Raw genomic sequence first — 15,065 nt, forward strand, 5'->3', positions numbered from 1 at the left:
TACCTATAGGTGAAATGGCGTCGCTACTACTTTTCGCCCGGAAAAAAGCCAACAATCATTCTACAACATTTCGTCACGTGGCTTTTTCAAGGGCTCTGATTGGCGTAGAGCTACGAGATATAGCACAAAACACGCACCAGACTTAATATATTCGGAAAAGACGAAAAAAAATATTTTGAAAATTTTGGAGCTACGAGGTTTGAGAACGACAGCGACGATATGTGATTTAAACTTGGTATAGAAATTGCCATGATTTAAATTCTGACAAAGTTTAAGAACTCATAATGTGGCTTTTGGAGTGGTATCAATGTAACAAGAGGGCCAAAGCTGTCCTAGATCACTCACTTGTGTTCTTGGGTGTGGCCTCTTTTGATCCGGGGGCTACCATTTGGAAATCTTTGTAGGAGACAAAAATCAAATGTAATATACCAAATTTAAATTCGATTTAAACATTTCACACCCACATCCTATGGAAGGGCATATCTTGACCTAAGGAAAAAGCTTAGTTAAAGACTACTACTATATGATGTCGCTTGCCAAATGTAAGACCTTCTACTCAACAAGTCTATTTAAATAACGTGACCTTGGGGCGTGAACTAAGGAGCACAGTCTTTTTGTAAAGGTCAGCTCCATCTGTTGTGGTTTTTTTTCACTCAATATATCGAAACTCTGAGACGTGTGGTTTCAAAGATGAACATTTTGGAATGTATTTACTTTTATTCTATATAAATCAGAGTAACCATGGGGTACAATATTACACACGAAAAATGAATGTAACCCCTGATCCTTCAGGTTTCCAAGAATATTTTTTAAGTTAGTTACTGTATGTTAAATCATGTGACCCTGGTGCAAAACCAGTTTTGAACCCAGGGCATGATTTGATTTTTTATAAAGAACCACTATATGTTACATGTCAAATATTTAACCCTTAACCGTGAGGGTTTCAAAGAAGATTTTTATAGTTATAAGCCTACACAAATTTTTTACCAGTTTGTACTTAAGATAAGATTTGGGCTAACTTAGCAGTGACTTTACACATTAATTATATTCAAACAATGAACCTGGTTTTAGAGAAGATTTTTTTATCTATTTACTTTATAAATCTATACAAATTTTTTCACAAATGCAACTTAGCCATTCTTGACCCCAAAGGACGAAGAACAAACTTTGAACTGGATCTAATGTATGCTGTTTTATAACAAATATCAATGGTCTGGCACATAATGGTTTCAGAATAAATTTTTTATTTGAAGTGCAAGTCTATATAATCCCAGTAGAGAAACGCAAGACTATTTTACAAAACCAATATTAAATGTCTTATCCTTTTGGTTTCAGAGAAGAATAGTCTACTGATTTACCATAGGAGTCAAAATAAATCGGGAACCAGTCCAGACCAAGATGGTAGTATACAGTGTAACCTTATTTGAACCCAGTGAATAAACAGGACAAGTTTTAACCCTGGTTCAGTGAACCTGCCTGTATTCAGTTGAAATTCACTTTTAAATACCTGGGGAGTCGTGCATTGAGAACTTTATCTTGATACACTCCATACTGAGTCATGTCTTTTGAGACATACAAACACTTATATAAATACAAACATACATATACTGTCTTGAAGTTATGCAGTACACTGAGCTAGTTATTACATCATAGTTTTTTGGACAAAATGTGACAGCGCATAGTGGCATGGTAACAAAATAACCCAAGATATATGACAAGCAGTAAAAATTTACTTAAGTGAAAACTGTATAAGCATGTTATTTACTTTAATTTGTCTTAACAGAAATAATAAAGCTCTCTTCAATAACTTATCTCAAGGCTATCTCTCAATAAAGCGATTAAGACCAAAAGCAATATCAAAAGAAAACAGCATGAGACCGAATTGTCTTCATCAATCACAAGTGGTATAACCCTTCATAGAATAATAATATTCAGAAGAACATGGGATTCAATGATAGCCCAGGAATTTACTTTCAGTGGTATTTTTTGCAGAGCAAACACTTGGCAGATTCATTTGGAAATGTATCAGGGTACAAACGGAAAATATTTCTTTGCTTTAACCTTACAAACTATGACAAATCAGATCCCAGTATTTACACTGTTACTCATTATTGGTTCTGAACAAATTGATCTGTTTGGATAAAAATCAAGAATTTTAAGGCACTATAAATCCAAGCTAATAACATTTAAGAGCAAAATATTTTAGCCCAAATTACGTCAATTTCTAAATGATTTATCAAATTGAAATATCAATATTGATATGTTTTGTTTGGGTTCTTACTGGTTAACTTTACAAAAAACCCAAGTGTACATAAGGACAAATTTAGAAGTGATATTATCTTTACATATTAGAACAATATTCATATAGCTCACTTAGTTCTCGCTATATGAATAACACCATGAAAAATGTAGCTAGCACTTACTTTCAAATTTAGAATATACAAAAACAACTTCCACAGGTCACCTTTCTATTCATGGAACCAAGTTCATTCCGTTCATACAAACATTTTAACCTTCCCAAAAGCGGCAAAAGGTTATTTTAAGACCAATATTTAAAGAAATAACCATGAAATAAAGAAACAGAAATTATTATCAGAACAATTAAGTTATTTTTGTTTCATGTCCCACCTTTTGAACTAAAATTTGTCACAAAATGCAAGAAGTGCGGCCGCATGTTGTGATAATTTGTTGTTGTATCTTTTAGAATGTCTTAGATGAAAATGAGCATAACATTTACAATTTGTTAAGTAGGATGATAAAAATTGCACAAACACATGTTAATAGTTAATATCATACAAAACAAAGCCTTTATGTTTTTAATATTGAATATTGAAAAGTTTATGAACATGTCTGTGGACAAGTTAGTGTTTAGAGACAGACAGATGGACAGACAAACAACCTTGGTGATTCCAGAGTACATTTCCATACAGGGAGTATAACTACCATCTAGAACTGATGAGTGCATTAAGACTAAAATTCATAAATTATTAAATGGCAAAAGATTACTTATGTACACATTAAAAATACAAGTAGCTTGCATTATAATGTAAAACTGAATTTTAACATTTGCATGCATCCAGACTTAACTTCACAAATTATCAAATTGAAAAAGATGACTTATGTACACATTAAAACATACAAGTAGCTTGCAATATAATGTACAACTGCATTTTTTGCATGCAACGTGATAATTATAAAAAGAGTGCCAAACTGTCACAAGATACGCCCGTTTGAAGGTTTTGGACACCATGCTAAATGCTTGAAATGCACTAAATGACCTATTGACCTAGTTTTTTGACCTGGCATGACCCATATTTAAACTTGACCTAGATATCATTAAGACACAACTTCTAACCAAATTTGGTGAAGATCAGAATAAAACTACTTCAATTAGCGAGCGGACACAATGCTAAATTCTTGAAATGCACTAAGTGACCCCGTGACCTAGTTTTTGACCTGTTATGACACATATTCGAACTTGATCTAGATATTGTGTCGATGCAACTTCTGACCAAATTTGGTGAAGATCCGATGAAAACTACTTCAATTAAAGAGCAGACACCATTTTAAATGCTTGAAATGCACTAAGTGCCCTTGTGACTTAGTTTTTGATCAGGCATGACCCATATTTGATCTTGACCTAGATATCATTTAGACACAACTTCTGGCAAAATTTGGTGAAGATCGGATGAAAACTATTACAATTAGAGAGCAGACACCATGCTAAATCTTTGAAATGCACTAAGTTACCCTCTGACCTAGTTTTTGACCTGGAATAACCCATATTCATACTTGACCTAGATATTGTCTGGATTCAACTTCTGACCAAGTTTGGTGAAGATCCGATGTACACTACTTCAATAAGAGATCTGCGGAAACAATGCTAAATGCTTGAAATGCACTAAGTGGCCTCGTGACCTAGTTTTTGACCTGGCATGACTCATATGTAAATTTGACCTAGATATCATTTAGACGCAACTTCTGACCAAATTTGGTGAAGATCGGATGAAAACTACTTCAATTAGTGAGCGGACACCATGCTAAATCCTTGACATGCACTAAGTGACCCCCTTGACCTAGTTTTTGACCTGGCATGACCCATATTCGAACTTGGCCTAGATATTGTCTAGATACAACTTCTGACAAAGTTTGGTGAAGATCGGATGAAAACTATTTGAATAAGAGAGCGGGCACTGCTGTGGACCCCGCCGCCCGCCCGCCAAGGGTGAAACTATAATACGTCTTTTTTTTTTTTAAACGGGCGTATAAAAATGCAAAACATAAAAGCAATTAATAACATTTAATTATTAAGATTTTTCTTTTAAGTATAACACTAATAGTCTTTCAAGTTTCAGCATAAACATCAAAGATTGCCCTTTATCTTAATTCAAGGGCAATAACTCCAAAGTGCCTGGAGGGATTTGGTTGGTTATTATACTTGTTCTCCATTTTATGCTTATTAAGATTTAAAGAAAGTAAGGAGACAAACACATGAAAACTGGTTGAGTTAGAGAGGATACATTATCAAAGAGCTAAGTTGTAAGATATATAACCCACCACTGTAACTCCAAAGTACCTGGTAAGATTTGGCTTGTCATGCAACTTGGCCTCTATTCTATGAAAGATTTTCATAAAAATTGCTGATGATCCCAGGAAAATTTGGGTTGAGTAAGAGAGCTGAAATTATCTCAAAATTCATGGCATTAACTCCAAAGTACCTAGTGGAATGGCTGTTTATTGTACTTGGCCTATATTTAATGCTAATAAGCATTTTCATAAAGTTTGGTGACAGTGAAAACTTGAGTTGAGTTAGAGACAAAACAAATAGAGCTGACTGACAGACAGAGCAGAAACTACCGGTATATGCCTCCCTTTGGAAACATACAAACACCTGAAGCACGAAGACTTTCACTGGTAAAATGGGTTTTCTTAAGGCATAAACATTTTTCAACAATAAATGAATGTAATAGCAATTCACAACAAATTACATAAAAAAAATATTACAGTGATAAACCTCATATAAAATTAAATAAATGGTGATTCTTTAATTTATGTGTCACAGTATGCTGTAGCATTAGAGCATAAAACCATATGGCGCTCAGCAATTGCAGATGACATTGCATTTCACACCAAATTTGAATAGGAGTTTAAATTGCCATCAACTTCAGCTTTATTGAGGTGTTTGGTGCACAGTGCGTGTTCATTCATAAAGAAACCGGACCTTACCATAAAGAAACGCACTTTATAGAGGCTCATATCCACCATGTCACAAAACAATATGTATGTAGCTTTTAAACCTTGGATTACTAAATCACAGATGAATTTGTGAACATAGAATTGTATATATTTGGAGAAATTAATTATATATCAGAAATTTAAATGGATATTAAATTGGACTGGAATTCATCTATGACTTTGTTGTTGTATATTTCATTCCACGCTATAATTCGGATGAATTGACAATAGGGGAACGGGACCAACTTGCCATATTCGCCACATAATAAACTGCAGTAAATATGGTTCCCGTCATTACGGCAATGTACGCATGACATGTAATTGAACGAGCTTGAATAGCTAGAAATTTGGCTGCAAAACATAGCCAAATGCTTTTAACATGTTACATCTCTATTGTGTTGTAATTACAATTTATGAGCGTCATAAACTTGCATATACCCACTCCCATGGAATCGGTTGTTGTAATTTAGCTTTTTATTTCATCATAATTATATCTTTTTAAATGGGAGAGTACAACATCAACTGTAATTTTCATAATAGTTCTGGGAAAAATTATAATATTCATAGTGCATCTTTCATAGTTCCAAAATCTTTAAAACGATTATGTGCCTAGTTTTTAAGTGAGTTTTAGAATGAATTAAGAAATTGATAACACAAGTACAGAGAGATACAGTGGATAAATAAATACATGTCCTAATGCATAAGCATATTTCAAGCCCGTGCCAATCATAAAGTGAGTCCACATTATTGATATTTTTAAATTCAAATATTAAACAATAAAAACATAGATAAGGTCAATATAAGTACATGTAACATGACTGGTACCTTTTAGAAGTTGCTTGATTTCTTTTGAGGCCTTATTGCTAGTGAACTTGTTGACGATATCCAGGGCTGTCTGGTCATAGGAGTTCACTTTGTTCACATCGACACCGCACTGTAACAACACAAAACACCAGGCTATAGAAAAGGGAACCACAGAAGCTCAGTGGAAGAGAATTGTGACCTTGATTCCAAGCCCTACCAACACAATTTGGTCCTGATCTCATTCCTATGGCCTGATGATACTACCTGTGAATCAAGTAGGCCAATTGTTACAGTTTCTGGCATAAATATGTACACTTGGTAATTAGGAAGTAAATCAGCTGGCTCTGGTAAAGTAGGTTAACTGTAAATATGCAAACACTCATTTAGAGCAAGAACTGTTGAAGCCTTAATTTGGGCACCATTTTAGAGAAGGTTCTTTGGACACTGATGTGTAACTAAAGACTCATAAGACATAAAGCAGTGGCAAATCTCACAACTTCGAATTAAGATTTTGTTCTTGTTTTGTGTAAAGTTACAGAATGGATAAGCATGTAATCTAAGTGCACTATCCAGCAATTACGCACTCTGGACCAACTTTGCAGACCACCTGTGTAAGAGACAGACATTCAGTAGCCATTTGGCACAGTCATTGATTGAATAGCAGATTAACATATACATGGAATAACACATGCATCTTTAATCAAACAATATTCTACAGACACTTCAGAGAAACAAGCCAACTATGGTACAGCACAATGCAATTGCCAGGTTCATTCAATATGCATTATATACACAGTGAGGAAACAAAAATGGAATTATACAATCTGGACCTCAGACGACACAATGACATAACTAAGCTTAAAGATGACTTTTAATAGTCTACATCAAGCAGTCAGACCAACAGTCATGTCTTGAACTTCTGTTTATTTTTGCTTAATTGCTTTAACCTTTTCCCACTTATTTGCAAAGTGAAATGGTTATGTGCCAACAGCATAAATAGCATAAAATGCGAGTAACTCGCAGTCTGTTCAGGTTATATGGTATTTGCTGCTTATCAGTATCTAAGGGCTAGATTATGAAGCCTGTAAAACTTGAATCAAGTAAGAAGGGTCTTTAATTAAATTGAACTTCATATGGGACTGCAAATGCGAAAAATACGTATCTAAGTGTTAAAGGGTTAAAAGCCAATGGCTAATAATTGAGACACTCTCTAGACCATTTACTGGCAAAAAAACAATACTGGATCTCAGTCTATGGAAAAGATTTAGAAAATGCTCGCAAAATGAGGATCCAACCTGACACAACTTGATCGGCCTGATCGATCGCCCTAACCCACCATACATAAACAACCTTGTTATTTTTGTACAATGGGTCAGTTATGTCTCTTACCTCCACACTGCATCTTCTGGCATACTTATTCTCTACAACCAAACAATCTGGACTTTCCATACTGGATACAGTACTTGTTAGGTCAAAACTCTCATATCCTTTTACTCTTAAATCTTGGTAATCTATACAAATTCACCATCTGGTAGTACACCAATCACACTTTAGAAATCAGGAACTTATCTCCAGGACTTACACTTTGAGATTTGAAAATTGCAAGACATTCTGAACAAAATAATAAACAGAATTTACATTCCACATTGTTAGATATAACAAATACCCATCCTCACACAAAATATAGTGTAAAAATTCCATAAATCACGCACACAAAATACAGTCTGAAAATCCCACTAATCACTGGAGTTTCGCTTCACTGGAGACTTTTGTGACATTAAACACTCTACATCCTTTATTTTTCTTATTTTAACATCATCCCTAAAGATGAACACTAGATTAATTAACACATTACATAACACTGACAAATATGATACAAGTGCATTATACTAAAGTCATTTTAATCAACCTCCTGTAATATTGTTTCAACAGAAAAAAGTTCACTCTTTATCAGTACCAGACACAATGTTTGGTTAGATCATATGAATATTATTAACAGGAGAATTCATATATATTCCAAAAAAAAATAATCACAACACCATTTCTTAAGTACCCATCTGAAAGCCAATTTGAAGGCTATATCATGTTTATATCCCACCTCCTGGCCAGTACCACACAAGACTTCTGGTGCTGCCTGTGAGTATAAACATAGATCAGGGCTGCTGACTGACTGGGGAACAACTACATGACAAGATACCTCACTGCAACCCGCCACAAAACATGACTACTCAGCCATGAAGAAGCCTCTTCAGGCTTATAAGCTACACTGTCAAAGCATGAGCATCCAGCATTAGTGTCGCCTCAAGAGGGAGATGGAAGTTTCTGACGTTTTCAAGTATTTCCAAGAGTTCATAATTTATTATTTAAGAAGACAAAACAAGTCAATACTGATGTACACACACACACGTATACATTTTAAACAAGGGCTGTTTGTAAAACATGCATGCCCCCATATGGGCTGTCAGTTGTAGTGGCAGCCATTGTGTGAATACGTTTTTTGTCACTGTGACCTTGACCTTTGACCTAGTGACCTGAAAATCAATAGGGGTCATCTGCCAGTCATGATCAATGTACCTATTAAGTTTCATGATCCTAGGCCTAATTATTCTTGAGTTATCATCAGGAAACCATTTTACTGTTGCAAGTCACTGTGACCTTGACCTTTGACCTAGTGACCTGAAAATTAATAGGGGTCATCTGCCAGTCATGATCAATGTACCTATGAAGTTTCATGATCCTAGGCGTAAGCATTCTTGAGTTATCATCCGGAAACCATTTTCCTATTTCGAGTCACTGTGACCTTGACCTTTGACCTAATGAACTGAAAATCAATAGGGGTCATCCGCCAGTCATGATCAATGTACCTATGAAGTTTCATGATCCTAGGCCTAAGCATTCTTGAGTTATCATCCAGAAACCATTTTACTGTTTCGAGTCACTATGACCTTGACCTTTGACCTAGTGACCTGAAAATCAATAGGGGTCATCTGCCAGTCATGATCAATGTAAAACCTACACGCAGATTTCGAAACCTAAACGCGGACCCTTAGTTCAATGTCAAGGTCACAGGGGCCAAAATGTTTGTGCGTATGGAAAGGCTTTGTCCATATAAACATGCATACCAAATATGAAGATTATATCTCAAGGGACATAGAAGTTATGAGCATTTTTCGAAACCTAAACGCAGATTTTGAAACCTAAACGCAGACCCTTAGTTCAAGGTCAAGGTCACAGGGGTCAAAATTTGTGTGTGTATGGAAAGGCCTTGTCCATATACACATGCATACCAAATATGAAGGCTTTATCTCAAGGGACATAGAAGTTATGAGCATTCTTCAAAACCTAAACGCAGATTTTAAAACCTAAACACGGACCCTAACTTCAAGGTAAAGGTCACAGGGGTAAAAAATTGTGTGCGTATGGAAAGGCCTTGTCCATATAAACATGCATACCTAATATGAAGGTTATATCTCAAGGGACATAGAAGTTATGAGCATTCTTCGAAACCTAAACGCAGATTTTGAAACCTAAACGCGGACCCTAAGTTCAAGGTCAAGGTCTCAGGGGTCAAAATTTGTGTGCGTATGGAAAGGCCTTGTCCATATACACATGCATACCTAATATGAAGGCTTTATCTAAAGGGACATAGAAGTTATGAGCATTTTTCGAAACCTAAATGCAGATTTTGAAACCTAAACGCGGACCCTAACTTCAAGGTAAAGGTCAAAGGGGTAAAAAATTGTGTGCGTATGGAAAGGCCTTGTCCATAATACACATGCATACCAAATATAAAGGTTATATCTCAAGGGACATAGAAGTTATGAGCATTTTTCGAAACCTAAACGCAAATTCCGAAACCTAAATGCGGACCCTAAGTTCAAGGTCATTGTCACAGGTGTAAAAAAATGTGTGCGTATGGAAAGGCCTTGTCCATATACACATGCATACCAAATATGAAGAGGTTATATCTCAAGGGACATAGAAGTTATGAGCATTTTTCGAAACCTAAACGCAGATTCCTAAACCTAAACGCGGAACCTAAGTTCAAGGTCAAGGTCGCAGGGGTAAAAAATTGTGTGCGTATGGAAAGGCCTTGTCCATATACACATGCATACCAAATATGAAGGTTATATCTCAAGGGACATAGAAGTTATGAGCATTTTTCGAAACCTAAACGCAAAGTGTGACGGAAAGACAGACAGACGGACAGACGGACAGACAGACAGATGGACAGTCCGATCACTATATGCCCCCTTTTCTTCGAAAGGGGGCATAAAAACAATGCTGCGTTCTAAAAATAATAAGCCCATATTGATAAATAAACATCATTAATATCAGTTAATTTGGTTAGGAGTGATATGCCCACATTGCACAACATAGACTTAAGCCATATTCGGCCAACATAGCTCCAGACGAGCCTGCACATTTGCACAGTCTGGTCAGGAGCTATGATGTCTGTTAATGCGACCATAAAACGTTTCAGGACCATAAAACATACAGGGTAGCTCATGAGCAGACTGCCGGACTGCTTTTTGATCACCAATTTTCGCATTTTGCAGCTCACATATTTTTTTGCTACTTTTGGGGGGAAAAAAATTTATAATATGGGGAAATCAGCTGTTCATGACTGTTTAATAATTAAATTGACACTCTTCTCTGCTAAAACAAATTAAGTCTGTTAATTTACATCTTCCTTGTAATTGATGTTATCAACAAATAATTAACAATGATACCTACATACTTAAAATATTCCCTGAAAATTGAAGGGAATGGTTCTCTAGTTATCCTAAAAGAATCAATCCACAAAGCTTGATTCCATCACTGATTTCCAGCCAGAATAACAAAGCTATTTACCTGTGTAACTTGACTCCCCTTGAGATCCCATTTTATCCAGAAAAACCCATTGATTTGAAAGATTGGAGATTATATTTGGAACACAGCATCCATCTAAGAAGCTGTTTAATGTAAAGCAGAATCACAGTCTTATCTAAGATTGTTAAAACTTTTGAATTTTGGTTAACTATTTGTGGCCCATATGATAAGTACATGGGGTTGTGCGTAAACATTAAAAGTTGCTAAAAATTTTCTCCCTTTTTAAAAATCTTATCTTTTGAAATGGGTATTTTTGTTATAAAAAGATAATATTTCTGAAAGCAAATTCTGCAAAATATTGATACCTCACAAGCATGTTTCCATATGTACAATGAGAAACAAAAGGGTCATGGTGGCCCTGGTTGCTCACCTGATTGGTATTAACATTTAGCAACCGCTATTAATATTGTTTTGTGAAAAGAGAGGGTTTGTTGTTTTGGCAGATATATAAATATATGTGTCATGAGTAGTTTTGTGTTTGTTTATGTTTTTTTAAATAAACATTTGTTACCCATTTCCCCATAGCTATATTTTTGATAAGTGAAATATGAGGAAGGAAATTTCATAATGAGAATAATCAGCACAAGAAAATGGAAGTAAATTTTTCCTCAATTTGTTGTCACATTATATCACAATGTCCAATATATATCGCCAATCGGCAGCCATGTTTTACAAACCATTACCATTTTACAACTCAACCGAGATATTATTAGCAAAAAAATTCTTAACATAAATATTGGACTAAAAATATGACTTCTAGATTGTTAACAGGTATTGCGATCAAGTGGGATAATAAAGGTACAAAGCATTGTGTGTTCAACGTTATTTTATATTCACAACATTATGGGGGCCGCGTGTGACAATTATTAACAATCAGATGAGAATATGGATCATTAATTCATTACTTATGAAACCCTGAATCAATCGTGAAAATCTTAAAACTGCAGTAACACTAATTTGACCACAAGTATACAAGTTAATTTCAAATGAATATCAAATGTTTATCACTCAGTTTCTGAATCACAATTTCTTAACTGTCTCTTGTATTTCAATTACATGTACACTCAGCTGTCTATGTCAGTATTTCAATCACAATTGCGCGTTTAACTTTTAATACTTAAATGGTCTCTATTCAACATCACTGACTGTCTCTAATGGATAGAATTTCACTATTGGTCTATTGGTTATTCCATGTTTCGTCTGTATCTTTGCTGCACGGACTGAACCATCATTTCCGGTCATCAGGGTCTTCCCCAGGCCATTTAAGCGCCCCTTGCCGGGGCGCTTGAATTTCAAAATCAGAGTCCCCGGGGCGCTTGAAATTTTCCGATCAGTGTATTCTTCAGTAAAAGAAAGTGAAGATTGTCCAAAAAAATCAAGGTTTCCCTATCAGTGTATCAATATTCCCTGTTTTAAAAGAGCACTCGGTACCTACTTTCACAAGTAATCGCCATAAACACCACATGGGGTAATGGATAATCCACTGATAAGAGAATAGCATGAGGCGCGTATCGATTATTCTAGCCACATTACACGGTTTTTTAAATGCTGACAAGGATGTATCTGGTAACTTTCCAGTCGTCAAACTGTGAAGTTCATCGTCCAATCGGTTACGCGAATGCTTATGAGGGCGGGGTTAACTATCGACCATTATTTTTGATTGACGTCGGGCATGAAGAAAGAGTTTATCGCAGCTTGATTAGTAAGAAGTTGTACCATTTGAGTAATATAAACCGGTAATTAGTACAGTACAGAACATTAAAGACGGTTTAGGACATCATCATCACACCTTTTTACTGTAAACAAGTGTTACCGATGACTCATAATTAATACGAGAAATTAATTTCAAGTGGTAAACAATTAATTATTATAGCGAGTAAGTTGTGCAAATGACTCCCGGTTACAATTATGTGATAACAATTTATTTAATTCCAGTACATGTATATTTCAACATGTCCATTTATAGAACTGATTAACCTCGTTTTTCTGACATTTATTCGACACGCAATGCGCTTTAACAAATTTTCGTTGAATTAATTACGCACACTTGTAAATGTTTCGTCCGATAGTTAGAAGACTGATGATGGCAACCGGCCGTGATCCTCGTGGACAACGTGAATTTCATGCATAATTCCGTCAAAACATTTATTTGACTCGTAAAGTGTTTAAACAAATTATCGTTGAATTTATAACGCAACGGTTAATATTTGTTGAAATCTCAAATGGGAATAATTAAATTTGTAATCCGAAACCCATTCCCGTAAGTCGATGTTAACGCGTTTTTAATCCGAAAACCACTTCCGAATGTAAATGTAACCGCAACGTTAAATATTTTTGCTTCAAATTAGCAGTGCAAATTTATTTTGTGTCGAATCTTTTTCTCAATTAAAAAGAGCGCGAACATTTTGCAGCATGTACAACGTCGCGTCTATTGCATACAAATGACGTGTATCTAGCGTTTTAACAAGCACACAACAGGTCAGGGGATTGACGCATATTCAGAGGCAATATTTCATCAAATCTATAAATAGTCACTTAAAAAATGGCAAGGTTTGTGTTAAAGAAATAACTGAAAGCTTTTATCGTAAATATTTACCAGAAAGAGATTGATAAAAACGGAATAAACGGGATTATCGGGTAATAAATAGAAACTTGAAAAATAGTAAGTATATAGTAATAGAGTCGGGTTGAAACGGATGTATTGGGGAATCGTTCGAGTCGGGATTTTACTATCTGTGCGGAAAAGTTTTAAAACAATTAAACAATATAAAAATATATATATATTTAAATGACTGGGGGATTTTTTTTTAAGAGTCATAGCGCAACAAATGACGTCTTTTGACGCTGTTTTTCTTTGAGTTATAACGCACCACAGAACGTGAATTGACACGTTAAATTAAAAAAAAATCAACGTCGGGAGGGGACACCCCTCCCGATCCCACCCCCGGGGCGCCTGAAAAAATTCCTGGGGAAGGCACTGCCGGTCATCAGCTCCAGGACAAAAGCAAGTTTCCAACGGATATTTGGTCCCTCATCGTATATCTGCACCACATCTTCGACCCGAATGTGTTTCTCGTTAGAGCCCGTTGTTTTGTGGAACTCTCTTAAGGCAGTTAAATACTCCGACTTCCAATGTCTCCAGAACTGTTTGATGATGTCTGACTGCTGCTTCGCTCGATTGGTAAGTGTCATCTGGTCACTTTGAATTTGCGTAATTTCATCGTCGGGTAAATGTGTGTGATGCAGAAGTGATGTCATCTTGCGACCTTAAAGTAGATGTGACGACATTAACGGCTCCAAGTCGTCGATATTGAATGATACATGCGTAAGCGGTCTATCGTTGATAACAGCTTCAATCTCTGTCACTATCGTCTGCAACGTTTCCATGGACATGTATCGTCTTCCGAGGATCTTCTCTAGAGACGTCTTTGAGAGTCCGATGAGACGTTTCCAAAAACCACCATACCATGTTGCATGTTCGGGAATAAATCTGTTCCCTTTCTGCTGAGTTCTTCTTGTACGACTTGGGAGTTGAATAGCTTCTTAAGGTGATTAGCAGCAGCAATATAAGTCGTAGCATTGTCTGATATCATCATCATGGGCAACGACTTCTGGCTGGCAAATCTCCGAAACGCTTGAAGGAACCAGTCTGTTGATAGGTCAGGTGGAGGTGGGCCAGGCTGTTAGAGAGCGCTGACACACTTCCTGGCGTCACAGTTCTGTGGGGAAAGAAAGAAGAAGCGTCTGGGTTCAAACCATTGTTGTTGCGCTGCTGATTACCTGAATTTCTCTGGTCATCTCGTGGTAGGTCGGTATTATGCAGGGCTGCTCTCTTCTCCTGTTGATCTCGGAAAGCTCTTAAGCGACACAGCTTTATATCCAGTTCCGCTGAATACCTATCTGTTTGAAAGATCTCTTCCTCCAATCCCTCTATCTCCGTCTGTGAAAGTATTTTCTCATTCAGTGTCTCTAGAATCGTTACTTTCGCTTCAATAGCGTTGAGAATAGCGTGAAAACCCTCTCTTTGTATCTGTATTTTCTGTAGATTCATTTTTTGTCACGGCACCAATATTGCGATCGTTTGGGATAATAAAGGTACAAAGCGTTGTGTGTTCAGGTTCTTCCTTTTACTTCAGATTCAAAATAATAAACAT

General features: G+C 36.1%; 1 protein-coding gene across 5 annotated transcripts in view; it reads right to left on the reverse strand.

Annotated features, from left to right (window-relative positions):
• Positions 1–15,065, reverse strand: part of LOC127868994 (caskin-2-like) — a 187,613-nt gene that overhangs the window by 103,352 nt on the left and 69,196 nt on the right. For all 5 annotated transcript variants that reach the window (XM_052411234.1, XM_052411231.1, XM_052411233.1 and 2 more), the window contains exon 8: positions 6,061–6,169. In XM_052411234.1, coding sequence (XP_052267194.1) covers positions 6,061–6,169 — 109 coding nt within the window. The remainder of the gene's footprint in view (positions 1–6,060; positions 6,170–15,065) is intronic.

Source organism: Dreissena polymorpha, chromosome 2, assembly GCF_020536995.1.
Source record: "Dreissena polymorpha isolate Duluth1 chromosome 2, UMN_Dpol_1.0, whole genome shotgun sequence".
In the NCBI taxonomy this organism is placed as follows: Eukaryota; Metazoa; Mollusca; class Bivalvia; order Myida; family Dreissenidae; genus Dreissena; species Dreissena polymorpha.